General features: G+C 38.3%; 1 protein-coding gene across 4 annotated transcripts in view; it reads left to right on the top strand.

Annotated features, from left to right (window-relative positions):
• Window positions 1-23,448, top strand: part of TATDN1 (TatD DNase domain containing 1) — a 60,329-nt gene that overhangs the window by 7,943 nt on the left and 28,938 nt on the right. For 2 of the 4 annotated variants that reach the window (XM_007520788.3, XM_016187159.2), the window contains exons 3-6: window positions 2,456-2,505; window positions 5,462-5,525; window positions 11,688-11,831; window positions 11,934-11,976. In XM_007520788.3, coding sequence (XP_007520850.2) covers window positions 2,456-2,505; window positions 5,462-5,525; window positions 11,688-11,831; window positions 11,934-11,976 — 301 coding nt within the window. The remainder of the gene's footprint in view (window positions 1-2,455; window positions 2,506-5,461; window positions 5,526-11,687; window positions 11,832-11,933; window positions 11,977-23,448) is intronic. The other 2 variants (XM_060195195.1, XM_060195189.1) reach the window with 1 other exon arrangement.

Below are 23,448 nucleotides of genomic sequence, written 5' to 3'. Positions count from 1 at the left end.
ACATAATGTGAAACACAAGGACCTGAGCCCCAGTGATAAACCTAGAGGAAAACAAAAAAAGAAAAGAAAGTGACTATATTTATTACTTAGAAGGAAAATTTTATTTTTGTGTTACGGGGTAATATGCAATTGCACGTTTCAACACATTAAATCAGATGTTAATCTTACAGTGCTTTGAAGAGATGCTAAGTGAAAGCTCTAAATATAGAGTGTTTGATGCCATTTGAAAGAAAAAAATCTAGTTTTCATAAACCTGGTCTTTTATTTTCTTCAATTTTTTGATTAATAGTAGGTTTCAAGATTATAAGATTACAGGGTATAGTTCCACACTGAACCTACCACCAATGCTGTGTCTCCATCCTCCCGCCTAGAGATAACAGATAAGCACCATAGTTTTCAAAGTCTTAAGAAATAGTTTGTTTTCTTTTCTCTTTTCTTTTGTAAGTTCTTGTATTTCATTTATAAATGCCACATGTGACTGAAACCATCCGGTAGTTCTCTTTCATCCTGCTTATTTCACTAAGCATAATCATCTCTCATATGCCTGATCTTAAAACTTACCTTTTCTACTTAATTTACAGGTACAGATGATGTCATTAATGTGTTGCTTATAGGGTATTATTAAATAAATTACATTCTACTTTTCTTGCTGTTATAGCACTTATAGATGTTGTGCTTTTGTAGCACATAATAGTTGTGCTTTTGTATATGTGTTTGTGAGTTAAATTTTATTATGATCAGTATTGGTATTTTACTATAGTTCATTATATTAAAAACTGCTTAGTTTTGTCTTCATTTAAGCTCACTGAGAGTATTTTTTTTGTCTAAAGTTTCACCATTTTAGAAGTAATACTAATTGCATTATAATTATATTTACAAGTGATGCATAAATATGAAATTAATGACAATTTTAATGATATAATTATTTAGTTTCACTATTTATCTCAGCCTTCTCAGAGTGTACTAATTTACTGTTGATTTTCCCAAAAATTTACCACTATTTAACAATAAACTCTGCAAACGGTAATAATTATCAGAACAAAAAGATATATATATATATATATGTATATATATCTTTCCGAAATGACAATAGTAATAGAAGAAATGCAACATTAGCAGAAATTTACAAGAAGATGTCAGTTTTTAAAAGACATTCTAGATTTACTCTGTAAATGCCTGTTTGGAAAAACATAGTGCCTGGTTGAGTGCATATGTTACAATGTGCAAAGATCCAGATTCAAGCCCCCTGTTCCCCCACCTACCAGCTTCACTAGTGATAATGCAGTGCTATAGGTATCGCTTTCACTCTCCTTCTGTTGCCCTTTCCCTTTTGAATTTCTGCCCTATCAAATAAATCCATGAGTATATATAAAGACAAAAAATATAAACCATATATATATGATTGGACAGTGGTGCACCTGGTTGAATACACGTGTGCAAAGAACTAGGTTCAAGCCTCTGGTTGCCACCTGCAGGGAGAGATCTTCACAAGCAGTAAGCTCTCTTTCTCCCTATCTTTCCCACCCCTCTCAATTTCTCTCTCTCTACCTCTATCTATCCAATAAAAAAAAGATGTTTGGGAATTGGGTGGTAGCGCAGCAGGTTAAGTGCATGTGGCTTAAAGCCAAGGACCGGCATAAAGATCCTGGTTGGAGACCCTTCTCCCCACCTGCAGGGGAGTCACTACACAGGCGGTGAAGCAGGTCTGCAGGTGTTTATCTTTCTCTCCCCCCTCTGTCTTCCCCTCCTCTCTCCATTTCTCTCTGTCCTATCCAACAACGACATCAATAATAACTACAACAATAAAACCACAAGGGCACTAAAAGGGAATAAATAAATAAATAAATATTTTTTAAGTTGTTTAAAATATATAAATGTGTATTATTTATCCAGCAAGTTTCAAAATTAAATTATTTAAATTGTAATTAATGAATCCATCTTTACTTTGGACCTCCTAATTTTTATCACTTTTACTTTATTTTTTAGAGGTTGTGACTAGCTCTGTTACTATGAAAAGTACTCCTCAAATATTATTGACTTGATTTTGACTTAGAAACTGAGTGTTTCGGGAGTCAGGCAGTAGCACAGCAGGTAAAGCACACGTGGCGCAAAGCAGCAAGGACCAGCGTAAGGATTCGGGTTCCAGCTCCCTGCTCCCCACCTGCAGGGGAGTCGCTTCACGGGCGGTGAAGCAGGTCTGCAGGTGTCTCTTTCACTCACCGTCTCTGACTTCCCCTCCTCTCAATTTCTGTCTATCCTATCCAACGACATCCATAACAATAACAATAATAACTACAACAACAATAAAAACAAGGGCAACAAAAAGGAAATAAGTATTATTTAAAAAAAAAAAAAAAAAAGAAACTGAGTGTTTCTTTTTATCTAAGTGATAACTAAATTACAGATAAGTAAAATTTTATTTGCTGGGTTTTCTTAATGTTGACATCTTTTACAGGTGATTTACAGGATGTAATACAGAGAGCTGTCCAGATTGGTGTGAAAAAGGTAACATTTAGTGTTTTGTTTTTAATTGGAGGGTTAATGATTTATAGTATAGTTTTTGACACATGGGTAAAATTTATCATTTCACAGTGCTAGGTGCACCAGGACCCCAAAGGTCCCTCCCTTGTCACCCTGAACTCCCTTCATACCCTCCTTCTCCAAAGTCTTTTGCTTTGGTGCAGTGTACCAAACCCAGTCCTCGTTTTACTTTGTGTTTCCCCTCTTTAAATCCTGTCTGTGAGTGGGATCATCCCATATTCACCTTTCTTTTTCTGGCTTATCTCACTTAACATGATTCCTTCAAGCTCCATCCAAGATGAGATGAGGAAGGTGACTTAAGTATTCTTAATAGCTGAGTAATACTCCTGTGTGCGTGTGTGTGTGTGTGTATGTGTATGCCATAACTTTCTCAGCCACTCATCTGTTGTTAGACACCCAGGTGGCTTCCAAGTCTGGGCTATTACAAACTGTGCTGCTATGAAAAAATTCAGAAAATGACCCCATTTACTATAGCAGCAAAATCAATCAAATATTTAGGAATAAATCTCTAACATTTAGTTTTTGTTACTCTTGAGATTTTTATTTATTTGTTTAAATAGTTAAAATACTGCAGAATAGGATAAGATTGCCAGTTCCTCACTTGGTATTTTGGGGTATATATTGTCAATATATAAGATTAACATGTTAATAAAATATCATTATTCACAGCAGTTTAAGTGGCATCTCATGTGTAGTTCTTTACCATATAGTTTTATAATCTGTTTTGTTTTCCTGGATTTCAATTTTTTATCCATATTCATTACTATCCATATCTAACCTAGTAAGTAGGTTGTTTAAGAATTAAATAAAAAGTGGCGTTGGTATTGTGCTTGGTTTTTTTTTTTTTTTATGAAGCATAAGTAGCATTTATTATGTTTATCATGGAAGCCATCTAAATTCTATTGCCATAACACCATCATTACTACTACTTAAACTGGAAGGGGAATTGTACCCACTGGTCTTACTCTTAATTTTTTTGTTCTGTTTGGAAAAGTTGCAGATTAAAGATAGACATGATTAGAAAGTATTGGATATAGGCAGCCAGTCTTGTGCTAAAACACTAGTCTTGCTAAACAAGACAGTTTCCCTAATATTTTCTTTTGAAGATGAGATGTTTTCTTTTTATGTGCACAAGGCATATTAACTAATTAAACTTACAGATGTAATAAAAAAAAACCTTCAGCTAGTTCATTTGATAGTGTTTTATTCAAGTTCATGACACTGTTTCCCACTATTTTTGTTAATAGCTTAATTCTGTTCTATTACAAGTAACTCAAAAATTGATTATGTATTTCTTGAATATCTATAGCTATAGTGGTAGAAGTTTAATATAGTATGTTAAAATGTCTGTTTATCATTTGCACTTGCTCCTATATTTCATAGCTTTTCCTCATTAGATGTGTACCAAGAGTGAATTCTTCACTTTGTAAAGTACACTTGAGAAGTATACATTAGAATGCTCCAATAACTTCTTTAGAAGAGTGTGCATTGTTGAAGCACTGCTTTAGTCATCCATCTCCATAAGTCTCTAGATTAGCAAAGGTAATCTTGTGTTCTAACCACTGGGGAGATTCTAATGACTGTCTCTGTAGAAGTATGCTGCTTTCCCAAGCGCTATGAATTTACCTATAAAGAATTCAGCAATAGACATTGAACTGTTATTCAAACTTCCTCATCTCAAAACCTTTTCATATCTTTCTTTACTACTATTAAAGGACTCTAATAAACTCTTATGTGGATTTTCCTTATTGATACATACTGTATTAGGAATTAATGTTGAGGAAAATAACCTGTTAATTCTTTTTTAAATAATAAGCCATACTTAGCATATTTTAAGAAAATACTTTTCTAAATGAATAAGGTTGTTTTACTTTTTAATAATTTCCTTAACCTCAGTCTAATAGAAGACTGTTATGGTACGATAAATCTCTGGAGTAACTTATAAAGTGAGTGAAGAGACAGAATGGAAATGAAAATAACAATACTGTCTAGTATTATTATGAAAATAATTGAAATCTTATATGTCCCCTAGACATCATAGTACCATACTTTGAGAACCGCAGAATTAATCAATACTATTGAATTACTGATTTATAGGAACCAGATTCTAAATGTGGAAGTCTCTAGTTATTCAATTTTCTTAACACATGATCTCTTGTCAAGAAACAGTCTAGAGGACTGGATGGTAGCTCAACAGGTTAAGCATATAAGGTGCAAAGCGCAAGGATTCTGGTTCAAGCTTGGCTCCGCATCGCAGGGGGGTCACTTCACAAGCAGTGAAGCAGGTCTAAAGGTGTCTGTCTTTCTCCCCTCCCCTCTTCCCCTCCCCTCTCAATTCCTCTCTGTCCTATTCAACAACAGCAGTAATAACGAAAAAATGTCCACCAGGAGCAGTGGATTTGTAGTGCAGGAATTGAGCCCCAACAATAACCCTGGAGGAAAAAAGAAAAGAAACATTCTAATATGGAAAACAGACATGTAGATACAGTTTAATTTGTCACTCCTTACTAAAATTCATTGTGTGTATGTGTGTGTATGTGTGTGTGTGTGTGTGTAGTTAAATATAATTATTTAGGGATGGTGATTAAGCAGAATATTAAGGAAGGGGAGATGTGTGACAGGCAATGAGAGAACGACATTCTTCACAAAGACATTCTTTATCTACACAATAAAGTACTGGACCCTCAAGCATGAGATTCTGAATTCAATTTGTGGTAGCCATTGTACCAGAGTAATATGTGGGGTTTTTTGTTTGTTTTGTTTTGTTTTTTGCTTTTTTTCTCTCTCCTATCTTTCTCATTAATAAAAAGAAAAAAAGGGGGAAAAAAGACATTCTGGGGAAGAAAATAAGTAGGCATGCTTAGAAAACTACTGTTGATCTCCATTTAAAGTCAGCCTATTTTATCTCTTTCTGTTTCAGTTTATGATTACAGGTGGAAATCTAGAAGACAGTAAAGATGCACTTCATTTGGCACAAACAAATGGTATCTTCATATTACTTTTACCAAAAAAAAAATAAATTATATTACTTTAAAGAAGTCTTTCTGAGAACTGCTTTCAGGTACAATATAATGGATCACAGTTGTAAAAAAAAGAAAAATAAACTGATGTCTCTGGGCATGATAGTATAAACTTTCAAAATTCCCGTTAGTATATCAGATATTTAACAAAAATTGTCATTGTAATCAGCAAAAACTATTTTAGGTTTCACTGAAAATTAAGTACCTATAACCTACCCTCAGTGTATGTATATGCTGTAATGTGTTTATGATGTTACTTGCCTTTTACATACTCTTTAATTTAAAATGGGAAAGACTGTTAATTTACTATTCTATAGATTACATCCTGTGCAAGGTTCTAGGAATGCTAGTGGTAATATAGTAGAATCCCTCATATGCTATGCTTATTTTACATTTATTTAAAATTAATAAAATTTTATAATTGATTCCTAAAGGATCCTTATGTATGTGAAGCAATTCCTTTCTCTGCTTTTCATTCGTTCTTTTTTTTTATTTTATTTTATTTTGCATGCTTTATGTGCTAGACATTGAGGAACTAGACATTCCATGTTAGTTTCCAAAATACTGATTTACTTACATGTTAGTTTCCAAAATACTGATTTTCGGGAGTTGAGCAGTAGCGCAACAGGTTAAGCACAGGTGGCGCAAAGCACAAGGACTGGCATAAGGATCCTGGTTCAAGCCCCTGGTTCCCCACCTGCAGGGGAGTCGCTTCACATGTGGTGAAACAGTTCTGCAGGTGTCTGTCTTTCTCTCCCCATCTCTGTATTCCCCTCCTCTTTTCATTTCTCTCTGTCCTATCCAATGATATCAGTAACAACAACAATAATAACTACACAATAAAACAAGGACAACAACCAGGTTCCAGGTGTCATCAGGATGCCGGCCAGGCTTCCCTGGATTGAAGACCCCACCAATGTGTCCTGGAGCTCAGCTTCCCCAGAGACCCACCCTACTAGGGAAAGAGAGAGGCAGACTGGGAGTATGGACCGACCAGTCAACGCCCATGTTCAGCGGGGAAGCAATTACAGAAGCCAGACCTTCTACCTTCTGCAACCCACAATGACCCTGGGTCCATACTCCCAGAGGGATAAAGAATGGGAAAGCTACTGGGGAGGGGGTGGGATATGGAGATTGGGCGGTGGGAATTGTGTGGAGTTGTACCCCTCCTACCTTATGGTTTTGTTAATCCTTTCTTAAATTAAAAAAAAAAAAAAAGGACAACAAAAGGCAATAAATAAAGAAAATTTTAAAATATTGATTTACTTATTTAAAAGATTTATTTTGATGAAAATTTTCTAAAATGAACTCTTTAGAGTTCATTAATACTTTTTTCTTAGTATTTAAGAATATCAGTATAATCTTGGGACCAGGTGGTGTTGCACTGAGTGTACATACACATTATTGTAGTGTGCAAGGACCCAGGTTCAAGTTCCAGTTCCGCTCCTGCAGTTGGGGGTGTGTGTGATGGGGGGTTCACAAGTGGTGAAACTTTGCTGCAGGTTTCTCCCTTTCCTTGTCTCCCTCCACCTCCACTTCATCCTATCAAATGAAAGAAGAAAGTAGGAAAAGGGGAAAAAAAAAAAAAAAGTGGCTGCTAGGAGAGGTGGATGCAGGCTTCGAACCTCAGTGATGACCCTGATCAAAATTTAAAAAAAGAACCTGGGACTTTTGGGACCTCAAGCATGAAAGTCCTTTTGCATAAACATTATACTATATCCCCCTACCCTCCCAGAACTTTTTTTTTTCTCATTTCTTATTTATAAAAAGGAAACAGTGACTAAACCATAGGATAAGAGTACAAGGGTACAACTTCACACAATTCCAACCACCAGATCTCCATATCCCACCCTATACCCTGATAGCTTTCCTATTCTTTAACCCTCTGGGAGTATGGACCCAAGGTCATTGTGGGATGCAGAAGGTGGAAGGTCTGGATTCTGTAGTTGCTTCCTCGCTGAACATGAGCATTGACAGATCGATCTGTACTCCCAGCCTGTCTCTCTCTTTCCCTATTGGGGAAGGGATCTGGGGAAGCGGAGGTCCAGGACACGTTGGTGGGGTTGTCTGTCCAGGGTGTCTGTCCAGGGAAGTCTGGTTGGCATCATGCTAGCATCTGGAACCTGGTGGTTGAAAAGAGAGTTAACATACAAAGCCAAACAAATGATTGACCAATCATGGACCTAAAGGCTGGAATAGTGCAGATGAAGAGTTGGGGGGGGGGGTCTTCATTTTATAGATAGCTAGTAGGCATATTTTAATTATATTCCAAAGGGCCTGTGGCTATACTAGTTTTTTGTTGTTGTTGTTGTTTTGTTTGCCTGAGCCTGAAATCTGATATGCAGGTGGATCCTACTTATTGTCTGGGGAGATGATGTCATGGCTGGTAGAAGGACCAGAAAGTTGGATCAGGGAAAAAAGTAGCTCCCAAATTATGGGAAGGGTGTATAAATATTGTTGATTGTAAACCCCACTGATTTGATGTAATCTGGGACCCATATTCAGCTTAGGAGCCTATGTGACCTCTGCATCCCTGTAGATCTGAGCTCACATACTGTGGTCATAACTAGGAATGTTCCAACCTGACCCAGTATCACTACCCATCTTCCTCAGGTGTAGCATAGAGTATACTGTCCAGCCTCCCTTCGGAGGATGGAACATTCTCTACCATTGTTGATCCAGGTTGAGGGCAAGGTCCAATGGGGGCCCACAAAGGGGTCTGTTGTGTTGTTCCTGATAGAGATGACCAGTAACAATGGAGAGAGGGATTTATTTGAGGTGTAGGCCTATTATGTCTGTTTGGGGATCTCTAGGCCTATTATGTCTGTTTGGGCTCCCCGATTAGGGCCCCAGCTGATGGGATGGCCTGATAGTGACTAAAGAGTCATGATTAAAGTATGCCAGTCTCTTGCCCTTATTCAGCTTTTGCAGTCCTTGCTTTGATGAGGCTAACTTTTGAGTGAGTGAGAGAACTGTAATAGGAAGTAGGTGAGGAGGGTATCTAAGTCTAAGTAAATACTATTTCATTAATAACTTTATACTGACTGACTACAGACTATTGTGTACTTTCGCTTTCAGGTATGTATTTTGCCCTAATTTATGGATACATGTGAACATATGCTGTATCTCATAGGACCTGGGTTCTGGGTCTTTGTTAGGAAGTGAACCTCCTGGAATGGAATTAGAGAATCCTATGAAAGGAAAGGTCTCACCCGAGTAATGAGGCTGAAGGGTTGACATTCCAGCCTGATGTCTGTGGACACAGTCTGCAATGAAGCGTGCTGAGGTGGTACTCGTTGCATTGACCTCCCAGAACTTTTTAAACTATATGTAAATACTGTCTTCCATACTTTTTATACCAAAACAGATAAACTTTGTTCATCTTGTAAGCCCTCTTCCACTCCTCTTATGCCTGCATCCTCACTGCTTTAAAAGTACCTCTCCTATCGCATGTACACATCTGTGTAAGAGCCTGAAGGAGGAAGGTTCCACACCTCTCCTGTGGGTTCAGGTACAGTACCTTCAGCCACTCATAAGCCATTTTTCACCTCAGGTTGTATTCCATACAGTAAAGCTATCAATACCTGACTTTCAAATAAATTAGCTTTATTTATTATTAAAAAAACAAATTCTGAAAGAGAAAAAAAGAAGGAAAATATACAACCAAATTCTCTCTTCCACCTCTTAAAATTAAATTAATATCTTTAATGTGAATACATTTTATTTTGCCTCCAGGATTATTGCTGGGGTTTGGTGCCTGCACCACAAATCCACTGCTCCTGGAGGCTTTTTTTTTTCATTTTTGTTGACCTTGTTTTATTATTGTTGTGATTATTATTATTGTTATAGGGAATATAATTTTAGGGTTTTTTAACTTATTTAGATAGGACTAAGAGAAATTGAAATGGGTGGGGAAAATAGAGAGGGAGAGAGAAAGATAAACACCTGCAGACCTGCTTCACTGTTTGTGAGGCAACCCCCTGCTGGTGGGGAGCTGAGGGCTTGAACGAGGATCCTTGCGAGGGTCCTTGTGCTTTGCACTATATGCACTTAACCCTGTGCACTACCACCCAGCCCCTGGGAATATATTTTTAAGTGTTAATAAATAAGTATATGAAATTAGGCAGTCAAACGAACAGTGAAGGGGCCTGGTGTTGGCACACCTGGTTGAATGTACATGTCATAGTGCTCGAGGACCTGGGTTCAAGCCCCCAGTCCCCACCTGCATGGGTAAAGCTTTGCGAATGGTGAAGCAGGGCTGCAGGTGTCTCTCTCTCTGTCTGCTTCCCTTTCTATCATCCTCTTCCCTCTCAATTTCTGGCTGTCTCTGTCCAATAAATAAATAAATATAAAAAAATGAACAGTAAATATCAAGAATAAAATTAAGGGATGGCCTTTCTACTCAATGAAATTATTTCAGAAGAATAAAATGAAAACTATGATAATTATAGGGGCCAAAAAGTAGTTCAATAGTTTGCACCAGTTACTATGCACAAGGTTCCAGATTAGAATCCCCGCTCGCCACCTACAGGAGGGAAACTTCATGAATGGTGAGGCAGCTCTGCAGGTGTCTGTCTTTGTCTCTCCCCGCTCAGTTACTTATCTAAGAAAAAATATATATGTAAATAAAATAAAAGGGAAATGGCTACTAAGAGATTCATTGCACAGGCACCTAGCCCCAGCAAAGCCCTGGTAAGGGGAAAAAAAAAAAAAAAAAAGCTTGTGCACCTGGTTGAACGCGCCTTGCTGTGTGCAAGGATCCAGGTTTAAGCTCCTCCCCACCTGCAGGAAGAAAGCTTCACAATCAGTGAAGCAGTGCTGCAGGTGTCTCTCTTTGTCCCTCTCTGTCTCCCCTTCTCTCAATATTCCTCTGTCTCTGTCTAATAACTAGTAAGTAGATAATATGTATCTTTCTGTTTTTAATATGGTAGTTACTAGAGGAGAAGAGGAAGATAAAATGGACAGTTGGATAGTGTAATTGCACTAGACCTTTGTAATGTGTGGTGGAAGCATGCACACATTGTACTGTGAAACTGTAACCCCAAAATTTAAATAGTGTTTATTACTGACCAATGTTAAATCTGTGAAAATTTACTTAATAAGTGTCTTATTTTCCATTCTCAAAGAATCAGCAAGTAACAAGCATTTAAAAGATTTGAATTATTTGTATCATTGCATTAAGGCATTTTTCACATTCATGTCCAACTTGTTATAATAGCAAAACATTTTTTGTAATATTTATTTCATAAGAGAGACTGACCAGAGCAGGGCATTCAGCACATTTGGTGCCAGGAATGAAACCTGGGTCCTTGTACATGAAAGCCCCGTGTTCTACCTTCTAAGTCTCTTCGCCTGTAGCTTCTGCATTTTTATATGATCAATAATCTAATGCAACTCTGGTCATTTTAATAGTTAATAACTTTTGTTTAAAAAAGCCAGTTTGGGGGCCAGTTAGTGATGCACCTGCGCGTACACAGTATCACACACAAGGACCCAGGTTTAACCCCCCAGGGTCCACTTGCAGGGAGGAAGGTTCACAAGTATCTCTCTCCCTCTCTAGCTTCTCTCCCCTTTGAATTTCTGCCCTATCAAATTAAAAAAATAAATATTAAAAAATAACCAGTTTGTTTTTCCTCGGCCTCTCTGTCTCTATCCGAGAAAATAAAGTTAACCAGTTGGGGGCTTGGCGGTAACACAGCGGGTTAAGCGCATGTGGCACAGAGCACAAGGACCTGCGTAAGGATCCCAATTCGGGCCCCCCGCCTCCCCACCTGCAGGGGAGTTGCTTCACAGGTAGTGAAGCAGGTCTGCAGGTGTGTATCTTTCTCTCCCCCTCTCTGTCTTCCCCTCCTCTCTCTATTTCTCTCTGTCCTATCCAACAATGACAATAACAACAATAATAATAACCACAACAACATTAAAATACAACAAGGGCAATAAAAGGGGGAAAAAGCCTCCAGGAGCAGTGGATTCGTGGTGTAGGCACCGAGCTCCAGGGACAACCCTGGAGGCAAAAAAAAAAAAAAAAATTAACCAGTTGAAATTATTTCATATCGTGTTAATTTTACATATAAAATTAAATTTTTAAAAAGTATTTTTTAAATATTCTAAATTATTTTGCCATAGATATGTTTTTCAGCACAGTTGGGTGTCATCCTACGAGATGTGATGAATTTGACAAGAGTGACCCTGATGTTTACTTAATGGAATTGCTGACTCTTGCTGAAAACAACAAGGGGAAAGTTGTAGCAGTAGGAGAATGTGGACTTGGTACGTGCCCATCTAATTCTCTTAAGAGTGACTTTATTGGAGAATAATTGATTTGTTTTCTTAAGTTATGATTAATTATTCCTTTTGATGTCTTTTTTAAAGATTTTGATCGACTACAGTTTTGTCCAAAAGATATTCAGCTCAAGTAAGGAAATTTGACTTTAGAAATTATTGTAAAATTATTTAGAATTATTGTAAAATAGCAATCGTGACTTTTAACAATTTTTGTTTGTTTATATGATTTTAATAGCTTCTTTCCATTTAGAATAAGTTGGATCACACCGGGCATTTTGTTGAGTTTCATAAACAATACCTTCAATATCAAAGTGATAGAACCTTAGAATGAGCTTGACAAAATTTATTCCCTAAACAAATATTTTTTGAATACTATGTGCCAGAAACTCAGTATATAAGACATGAATAATGTATATCTGTCCCCATAGACATTTAAGAGCAAACAACCCTTTGTCTTCCTTAATTTCTTATACAAAGGAAGAAGCTGGTCCAATTTTGTAAGACATTATTCACCTCTGTCATAACACTTTTTTTTTTTTAACTTTTAATACTTTTATTGAGTAGAGACAAACCAAGAAAAGAGCAGCATGTAAAGGAATGACACCTGCAGATAACACTTATTTTTTAATGTTTTGTTTTAATGAGCAAGAGAGAGAAAGATATACACAGAAAGATCAGAGCTCTGCTCAGCTCTGGCGTACAGAGGTGCTGGAGATGGATCTTGGGACCTTGGAGCCTCAGGCATGAAAGTGTTTTTCTATCTCCTCATCCCCATCTTAATATTTAATAATTAACCATTTCATCATATGATTTTGGTTACGCCAGTGACTTGATAGCTGGAAGGGAGTTTTTTTTTTTTTTTTTTTGTCTCCAGGATTATTGTTGGGGCTCGGTGCCTGCACTATGAATCCGCTGCTCCTGGAGGCCATTTTTCCAGTTTTGTTGCCCTTGTTACCCTTATTGTTGTCCTTATTATTATTGTTGTCATTGTTGTTCTTGGATAGGACAGAAATCGAGAGGGGGAGAGAAAGACAGACACCTGCAAACCTGCTGTGAAGCGATCCCCTTGCAGGTGGGGTGGGGAGCCAGAGGCTCAAGTCCTGATCCTTAAGCCCGTCCTTGTGGTTTGCACCATGTGCACTTAACCCGCTGCACTACAGCCGGGCCCTGGAAGGGAGTTTTTAAATTTTATGTGTTAAAGTGTGTTTCTTCCCTACCTTCCTCTGCCTTACTAATATGGGAGTTCCAGTATGTCCAGCCCAGGTAAAAATGCCTATATGAGTTTGTCAAACTAGATTTTAAACTCTAGAATTCCTGGAATATAAAGCGCCAAAGGATGGGTCACAGTAATATTCTGTGGACTCTTTTACAGGCCTATCATATAATCCTTTCAGAGATGTTTAGTTAGTGGTAGATTACTTACTGTGTCTTTCGGAGTCATTCATGTGATTTAGTCGTGAAATTGTTACTGAATCCTTGTGTCTCTTTTTAAACATTTTACTAGTGATTTACAAAATTATAAGATAATAGGGGTATAATTTACCACCATTCCCACTATCAGAGTTCTGTGTCCCCACCCCCAGCAAAAGTAATAGTTCTCCAAGGTCATAGATAAGGGTTAAATTTATATCTATCTATATAAACATATTTTATTTTTATTTTTTTCATTCTTTTTTTTTAATTTCTTTATTGGGGAATTAGTGTTTTACATTCAACAGTAAATACAATAGTTTGTACATGCATAACATCTCCCAGTTTTCCATATAACAATACAACGCCCACTAGCTAGGTCCTCTGTCACCCTTTTTGGACCTGTATCCTCCCCCAGCCACCCACCCCAAAGTCTTTTACTTTGGTGTGATACGCCAATTCCATTTCAGGTTCCACTTGTGTTTTCTCTTCTGATCTTGTTTTTCAACTTCTGCGTGAGAGTGAGATCCTCCCATATTCATCCTTCTGTTTCTGACTTACTTCACTTAACATGATTTTTTCAAGCTCTATCCAAGATCGGCTGAAAACGGTGAAGTCACCATTTTTTATAGCTGAGTAGTATTCCATTATGTATATATACCAGAACTTGCTCAGACTCTCATCTGTTGTTGGACACCTGGGTTGCTTCCAGGTTTTGGCTATTACAAATTGTGCTGCCAAGACCATATGTGTACACAGATCTTTTTGGATGGGTGTGTTGGGTTCCTTAGGATATATCCCCAGGAGAGGAATTGCAGGATCATAGGGTAGGTCCATTTCTAGCCTTCTGAGAGTTCTCCAGACTGTTCTCCACAGAGGTTGGACCAATTGACATTCCCACCAGCAGTGTAGGGGGGTCCCTTTGACCCCACACCCTCTTCAGCATTTGTTGCTGCTACGTTTTCTGATGTATGACATTCTCACAGGACTGAAGTGATATCTCATTGTTGTCTTTATTTGCATTTCTCTGACAGTCAAAGACTTGAGGCATTTTTTTCATGTGTTTCTCACCCTTTTGGATCTCTTCTGTGGTGAATATTTGTCCATGTCCTCCCCCCATTTTTGGATGGGGTTATTTGTTGTCTTGTTGTTGAGTTTGGCAAACTCTTTATATATTTTGCTTATTAGCCTCTTGTCTGATGTATGGCATGTAAAGCTCTTCTCCCATTCTATGAGGGGTCTCTTGGTTTGGGTAGTGGTTTCTTTTGCTGTGCAGAAGCTTTTTAGTTTGATGTAGTCCCATAGGTTTATGCTTGCCTTAGTCTTCTTTATAATTGGATTCGTTTCATTAAGATGTCTTTAAACTTGATGCAGAAAAGAGTTCTGCCAATATTTTCCTCTAAGAATCTGATAGTTTCTGGTCTGACATCCAATTCCTTGATCAACTTCAAATTTACTTTTGTATTTGGTGAAATACAATTTGAGATATGGGAGTGGGATGCCTCTAGTTCTGTTCTTTCTTCTCAAGATTGTTTTGGCAATTCTAGGTCTTTTCTGGTTCCAGATAAACATTTGTAGCATATGTTCTATTCTCCTAAAGAATGTGGTTGGGATCTTGATGGCAATAGCATTAAATTTGCATATGGCTCTAGGTAGTATATTCATTTTGATGATGTTAATTCTTCCAAGCCAGGGAGTCCAGTGGTAGCGCAGCAGGTTAAGCGCACGTAGCTCAAAGCGCAAGGACTGGTGTAAGGATCCCAGTTTGAGCCCCCAGCTCCCCACCTGCAGGGTAGTCGCTTCAAAAGCGGTGAAGCAAGTCTACAGGTGTTTCTCTTTCTCTCCCCCTCTCTGTCTTCCCTTCCTGTCTCCATTTCTCTCTGTCCTATTCAGAAACAACATCAATTACAACAACAATAATAACTACAACAATAAAAAAAGGGCAACAAAAGGGAATAAAGACATAAATATTAAAAAAAAAATTCTTCCAAGCCATGAACATGGAATATCTTTCCACGTCTTTGTGTCTTTTTCAATTGAGTAGTGACTCATAGTTCTCAGTATACAAGTCTTTCACTTCTTTGGCTAGGTTTATTCCTAGATATTTTGTTGTTTTTGTTGCTATAGTAAAAGGAATTGATTTCTGGATTTCAACTTCTTCTAACTTATTGTTTGCATAGAGAAATGCCACTGACTTTTGAATGTTAATTTTGTAGCTTGAAACTTTACTGTATTGCCTGATGATATCCAAAAGATAATTGCTGGATTCCTTAGGTTTTGCTATGTGTACTATCAAAATGTCAAATAGCAAGAGTTTGACTTCTTCTCTTCCTATCTGTATCCCTTTAATTCCTTGCTCCTGCCTGATTGCTATGGCAAGAACTTCTAACTCTATGTTGAATAGTAATGGTGATCGTGCACAGACCTGTCTAGTACCTGATCTAAGGGGAAATGTTTCCAGCTTTTCACCATTGAGTATGATGCTGGCTGTAGGTTTGCTATATATAGACTCCACTATCTTCAGGAATTTTCCATCTATTCCGATTTTTTGTAGTGTTTTGATCATAAAGGGATGTTGGATTTTGTCAAAGGCTTTCTCTGCATCAATTGATATGACCATGTGGTTTTGTTTTTTTTAATTTTTTTTTAATATTTATTTTATTTATTCCCTTTTGTTGCCCTTGTTGTTTTATTGTTGTAGTTATTGTTGTTGTCATCATTGTTGGATAGGACAGAGAGAAATGGAGAGAGGAGGGGAAGATAGAGAGGAGGAGAGAAAGATAGACACCTGCAGACCTGCTTCACCGTCTGTGAAGCAACTCCCCTGCAGGTGGGGAGCCGAGGCTCGAACCGGGATCCTTATGCCGGTGACCATGTGGTTTTTGGTCTTGCTTTTATTGATGTGGTAGATCACATTGATTGATTTACGTATATTAAACCAACCTTGCATCCCTGGGATAAAACCAACTTGGTTATGATGAGCAATCTTTTTAATATACTGCTGTATCCGGTTGGCTAGAATTTTGTTCAATATTTTCGCATCTATGTTCATCAGAGATATTGGTCTGTCATTTTCTTTTTTGCTTATGTCCCTATCTATTTTTGGTATCAAAGTGATGTTGGCTTCATAGAAGCTGGCAGGGAGTATTCCAGGGTCTTCAATCTTTTGGAAGACTTTTAAAAGTAGAGGTATTAGTTCTTTTTTTGAAGGCTGTGTAGAATTCATTTGTAAAACCATCTGGTCCAGGACTTTTATTTTTGGGAAGGTTCTTGATAACTGTTTCAATTTCATTAGCTGAGATGGGCCTGTTCACGTTATCTAGTTCCTCTTTACTTAATTTTGGAAGTTCATACGTATCTAGGAAATCATCCATTTCTTCCATGTTCGCTAGTTTGGTGGCATATAGTTGTTCATAGAAGTCTCGCCTGATATGTTGAATTTCTGTGGTGTCTGTTGTGATATTTCCTCTTTCATTTATGATCTGATTTATTTGGGTCTTCTCCCCTTTTTGTTTTGTGAGTCTGGCTAAAGGTTTATCGATTTTGTTCACTGTTTCGAAGAACCAACATTTATTTCTGTTGATCTTTTGTATGACTTTCTTATTTTCAATGTTGTTTATTTCTGCCCTAGCTTTAGTGATTTCTGTCCTTCTGGTTGCTTTAGGGTTCCTTTGTTCTTCTTCTTCTAGGTCTTTAAGATGTGCAATCAGGCTGTTTATTTGTGCTTTTTCTTGTTTGCTAATGTTTGCTTCTATGGCTATGAACTTCCCTCTGAGTACTGCCTTAGCTGTGTCCCAAGTATTTTGATAGCTTGTGTCTTCATTTTCATTGAACTCTTGAAACATTTTGATTTCTTCCTTTATTTCCTCTTTGACTCAGTAGTTGTTACGTAGTATTGAGCTTCCACATTTTGGCACTATTACAAATCTTTTGTTGATTGTTAAGTGTTAGTTTAATTCTACTGTGGTCTGAGAAGATACTTGGGATGATTTCAATGCTCTTCAGTTTGCTGATGCTGTCCTTGGCCTAACATATGGTCTGTCCATGAGAATGACTCATGTGGACTTGAGTAGAATGTGTATTCCGGTTTCTTGAGATGAATGACTCTGAAAATGTCTAATAGTTCTAGTTTACCTCCTCATTTAGCTCCCTCATGTCTTTATTGATTTTATGCTTGGATGATCTGTCAGGTTGAGAGAGTGGGGTGTTGAAGTCCCCTACTGTGATTGTGTTGCTGTTAATATATTGCTGTAGGTCTTTCAGTAGAAGTTTGATGTATTTAGATGGCTTCTCATTGGGTACATAGATGTTAATAATTGTTAAGTCCTCTTGATTGACTGATCCTCTGAGCATTAAGTAGTGTCCATTTCTATCTTTTTTAATCTTATCTATTTTAAAGTCTATCATGTCAGATATGAGAATAGCTGTTCCTGCCCTTTTCTGTGGGCTGTTGGCTTGTATGATAGTTTTCTATCCTTTCACTTTGAGTCTGTTTTTGTCTTGTTGAATTAGGTGGGTTTCCTATAGACAGCATATTGTTGGATTGTGTTTTCTGATCCATCTTCCTACTCTGTGCCTTTTTATAGGTGAATTCAGGCCATTGACATTTATTGATATCAAAGACTGAAGATATTTTAACGCCATTCTTGTAGATTTTTAGAGTGTTCTGATATGTGTCATATTTATGGTGGTCTGACTGTTTATAGCAGACCTTTCAGAACTTCTTTGAGGGCAGGCTTGGTGATAGTTGATTCTTTCAACCTTTGCTTGTCTGAGAAGGTGTTTATACCTCCATCTATTCTCAATGACAGTCTAGCAGGATACAATAGTCTTGGTTGAAAGCCTTTCTCATTGAGCACTTGATATCTTGCCATTCTCTTCTGGCCTGTAGTGTCTGTGTGGAGAAGTATGCTGCTGATATTAGGGTTTTCCTCTATAGATGACTATTTTTCTTTTGCAGCTTTCAGAATCCTTTCTTTATCCTTATTCCTTTCCATTCTAAATATAATGTGTCTTTACATCTGGGTTAATTCTGTTTGGGACCCCCCTGGACTTCTTGATCCTTTATGTCTTTTATGCTATCTAGACTAGAGAACTTCTCAGCTATTATGTTCTGAACAATGCTTTCTTCCCCTCCCTCTCTTTCTTCCTCTGGTAAGCCAATAATGCGTATGTTATTTCTTTTGAAGTCATCCCATAGGTCTCTGTTATTGTTCTCAGTATGTCTTAATCTCTTTTTGAGATCTCTTGTTTCTTTTTTAGTTGTCTCTAATTCTTCCTCGATCTTGCTAATTCTGTCTTCAGCCTCATTGATTCTATTCTCTGCCCTCTACTGTTTTCTGGAGTTCATCTATTTTCTTACCCTGTTCTGATACTGTTTTAGCGTGTTCAGCTAGTTGTGTTCTTAGCTCAGCTATTTCAGCTTTCAGTTCTCTAATAACCTTGAGATAATTAGTGTTTTCTTCCAGAGTCTCATTTGTTGTTTCTGCATTTCTGATGACAATTCTTTCAAACTCTTTACTCACTCCTGTGATTATTTCCTTAACTAGTGTTTGGATGTTGATCTAATTATTTTGTGGTTCAACCTTTGGAGGGGACTTTTAGCTGGACTCTTGTCCTGGTTCATTTCTCCAGTATTTCTTCTTGTTGGTTTAACCATTTTATACAGTTTGTTATGAGGTCCCTCTCTCAGTACTTTTCAAATTACTAATCACTCTTGCCTGGATTGACTTGTGTCTAAGTAAGGTAAGTAAAGGGTTCACAGTTGTGGAAATTGACAGTTGTTTCAATATTATTTTAATCCCTGAGTTGGAGCTCATTGGCTTAAAATCCTCTTTTGTTCTTTTTCTTCCCTGTAGTCTATGGGAGCCTGAGGGCTTTTAATCTATAAGTAGGCTTCTTAGCTTAATCACTGACTCCTGACCAAGAGATAAAGCAGGGTGGGGCAGAGATAATCCAGTGGTTATGCAAGGAGACTTTCACAACCCTACATCTAGGCCACCGAGGTATAGTTTTTCTCCTGAGTTTCCTGGTTAGTTCTCTGTCCCCTCCTATCAGTACAGGGCCTCTCCGCCACTGCTGCAGCTTCTGAGGGCAGTAGCAATGGAGTCTCACAGTTGCATTTGGTGAGTCTTATGAGAGTCCTCTCCTCCCTTCAGTCTTTTTGTTGGTGAAACAGATTGGAGGTGATGTTTCAATTGGTAAACTGCCGGACTGTTACCAGCCACCCATTGTCTCCCTAGGCTCCTCTCTGTCCATGCACCACACGTTGTTTGTACTCACTGGTGATTTGGTGGGTTCCTGAAGTCGTTCTAGTTCTGTCTTGTTGTGGTCCCAGGTGATCTCCTTTGGTAGTCCTAGTTGACCTGGGAGAGGAGAGGAGAGAAACACAGCTGCTGCTGCTCCATAGCCCCACCTCCAGAAGTCCGCCTGTATTTTCTAATTCATATTTAATTTTTGCCTATTTTTTTCCCCAATGTCCTGTCTTCAGTTCCTTTCTAAGTCACACCTACACCTATAACTACTTCCTAGCATCCTTCCCTTTTTCCTCTTCTCTCTCAGATAAGAGAAACAGTGTCTGGCTTCCTCTGGTGTTTTCCAGATTTTCTTCCTTCTCAGTGATGGCTTAAAAACCAAAAATTTCTGGTGACAGACATTTTCTATGGAATTGGGGTCCAGAGCCCTCTGGTCATCTTCCCTTAACATTTGCCCCCTCTAGAGGTATGGACCAAAATTCTGTTTGGGGTTCAGAAGGAAGTTCTGGCTTCTCTAATTGCTTCTCCACTGTTTCTGTCTTTGCCTAGTGGGTTAGGGATCTGGGGAGGCAGGGTTCTAGGACACAGTGGTGAGGTCATCTGCCCAGGGAGGTGAGGGTGGAATCGTAGTAGCAGCTGCAACTTGGTGGCTAAAGGGTAATAAGATATAAAGATGAACAAAGTGTTTAATAAACAGGAGGCAAAAAGTAAGAATAGGGAAAGAGCAGATGAGAATAGGGACCTTGGGGGCAGAAAGAAGCCAGGAAGTCTATTTTAGGTATGTTCCCACATTGTGTGGTTTGATGGCGATCAAGAACTATGACATATTCTCCATCTCCTGCCTGTGATTCTTCATCCAGATGAGTTAAAAAACTGATTTCAAAATGCAACCTAGGGTATAGTTAGCATAATGGTTATGCAAAGAGACACTTATTCCAGAGGCTTCCAAAGTCCCAGGTTCAACCCATAAGCCAGAGCTGCACAGTGCTCTGTTTAAAAAAAAAAAAAAAGCACCCTAGAGCCAGGAGATAGCTCACCTTTTAGGGCACCATCTTCCTTTCTTTCCTCTGATGTAGAGTAGCAGGAAGCCCCTACTCTCTGCTTGCACAGTATTCTGTATTTGGATCAGTATTTCTCACATTATACTGAACATATATTGGTCAGTCCTTGCCCTCCCATAACAGTCTAATGTTCTGAATTCTTCAAAGACACACCATTTTACTCATGTTGTGATTTTCATTGTACCTATCACAGTACTTATAGTACTGTGGGTCAGTACTTAATAGATACTAAAAAATACATTTTCAGGAGAAAAGAGATATATTTGAACACAGGTGGAAAATAAGCTTAGTGAGTGGCAAAAAAAAAACAATAAAAAAACTGGTGAATCAGGCTGTAGCGCAGAGGGTTAAGCGCACATGGTACAAAGCGCAAGGACCGGCATAAGAATCCCGGTTCCATCCCCCGGCTCCCCACCTGCAGGGGAGTCGCTTCACAGGTGGTAAAGCAGGTCTGCAGGTGTCTGTCTTTCTCTCCCCCCTCTTATCTTCCCCTCCTCCATTTCTCTCTCTCCTGTCCAACAATGACCACATCAGTAGCAATAATAATAACTACAACAATAAAACAACAAGAGCAGCAAAAGGGAAAATAAATAAATATAAAGAAAGTTTTAAGAAAACTGTAAGAAAGTATCTGAACAATAATGGTGAATCCATTTGTGAATCTTGGGTTCCTTACTTTTAAAATGGGAATGTTAACTGGTGAGACAGCACAGTAGTAGCACTCCAGACTTGCAGGCCTGATTCCCCAGAGATTCCAGGTTTGATTCTGGCACCAACATATGCCAGAGTTGAGCAGTCTTTCCAGTCATTAAGCCCTCCCCCCGTTCATAAAAATAAAATGGGGGATAATAGCACCTTTTTTTTTTTTGTCTCCAAAAAGGATTATCACTGGGGCTCTGTGCCTGAACTATGAATCTACTGCTCCTGGCAGCCATTTTTTCCCATTATTTGTTGCCCTTGTTGTTGATGTTATCATTACTGGATAGGACAGAAAGGGGGGGAAGACAGAGAGGAATAGAGAAAGACAGACACCTGCAGACCTGCTTCACTTGTGAAGTGACCCTCCCTGCAAATGGGAAGCTGGGGGCTTGCTGGTCCGTGTGCTTTGCGCCATCTACACTTAACTCGATGCATTACTGCCCAGCCCCCAACAACTATCTCTTTTTTTTAACACTTGTTATGTGAAGTCCATAGTGTCATCTCTACTACAGAGTACATGGTCAAGAAATTATAGCTATTAATTGTATTTTTAGAAATATTATTCTGGGCTGGGGACGTTATGCAAAAGACTTTAATACCTAAGGCTCTGAAGTCCCAGGTTCAATCACCAGCACCCACATTAGTCAGAGCTGAGTAGTGTTCTGGTCTCTTTCTGTGTGTCTCATTAAAAAGGAAAAAATTATACACATATACACATACATACATACATACATACAGATATTGTATCATCCCAAAGGAAAATGCTGGTTATATGTTTTGTTTGGAATTTTTGAAACGTATTTTTTTAAAGAACAAAGAAGGGGTGGGGGTGGATAGCATAATGGTTATGCAAAGAGACTTTCATGTCTGAAGCTCCAATGTTCAGTCCCCTGTACCACCACAAACCAAAGCTGAGAAGTGCTCTGCTATTTAAAAAAGAGGATAAAGAAGACAGGGGGAGGGAGAGAACTAGACTTTCATCCATGAGTTCCCAGAAGTCCCAAGTTGAATCCCCAGCACCACCACATACCAGAGCTGAGCACTGTTCTCATCTCATAAAAATGTGTATTTTTTAAAGGAACATAAAAAGCCTTTGAAAACAAGTTAAATGACTGAGTAGGTCATGGAAATATTACCCTTTAAGCATTCCCTGTGTTTTCAGTTTCCCTTGTAAGTTAGAGCCTATGAGGAGATGGAGAAGTTAATGCTATGTAGGTCTCTTTCCCCCTCTTTGGTTGCCCTGGTATTGTCCGTGTGAGATTTGACCTTGTCTGGCTGACATTTTTTAAGAGACATACACATCCAGATAGGGAGAGACATCATAGCACCAGAGCTTTCCCTAGGGCCATACCAGGTGGAGGGAGATGTTCCCTACTGCTACACTTATTTTAATGAGACAATAAGATTCCAAAGTAATCTTTTGTTGATTTAAAGTACCTTAAAAGTAAGAAAATGTCAGTTAGAAATAGGACTAGAAAGCTGAGTCAGTAGTTCCCAAATATGAGAAACATACCTAAAATATGAGAAACATACCTAAACACTAAAACCTCTGATAGGCTTCTGATACTATCATACTCACAGACTAAGAAGAGACTTCTTTCTTAGATACATCTTTCGGCTACTTTGTCTGGGACTTGGGATTAGAGTACTGAAGTTCTGGTTCTATATTTGCCATGTTGTGTGGTGTGAACTTAGATAAGATCCTACACCTCTCTGACATCACTTCTCATCCTATCTGAAGGTGTAGTTCAGAAATCAAATAAGGTATTGGTATGTGACAACTCCTGGCCCCGTTTACACTTGAAAAATTATATAAGGAAGTTGGGCGGTAGCGCAGTGGGTTAAGCACACATGGAGTGAAGTGCAAGGACAGGCGTAAGGATCCTGGTTGCAGCCCCCGGCTCCCCACCTGCAGGGGAGTTGCTTCACAGGCGGTGAAGCAGGTCTGCAGGTATGTATCTTTCTCTCCCCCTCTCTGTTTTCCCCTCCTCTCTCCATTTTTTTCTGTCCTATCCAACAACGATGACATCAGTAACAACAACAATAACTATAATAACAATAAAAAACAACAAGAGCAACAAAAGGGAAAATAAATATTTTTTAAAAAGAAAAATTATATAAAAAATTCTAGGTCTGTTATTTTATCATCTAATTTCCATTTTCCAGAAAAGTATGCTA

This window comes from Erinaceus europaeus, chromosome 1, assembly GCF_950295315.1.
Source record: "Erinaceus europaeus chromosome 1, mEriEur2.1, whole genome shotgun sequence".
NCBI lineage: Eukaryota > Metazoa > Chordata > Mammalia > Eulipotyphla > Erinaceidae > Erinaceus > Erinaceus europaeus.
Note: the sequence above shows the minus strand (reverse complement) of the source record. Positions and strands in the feature narration are given on the sequence as shown.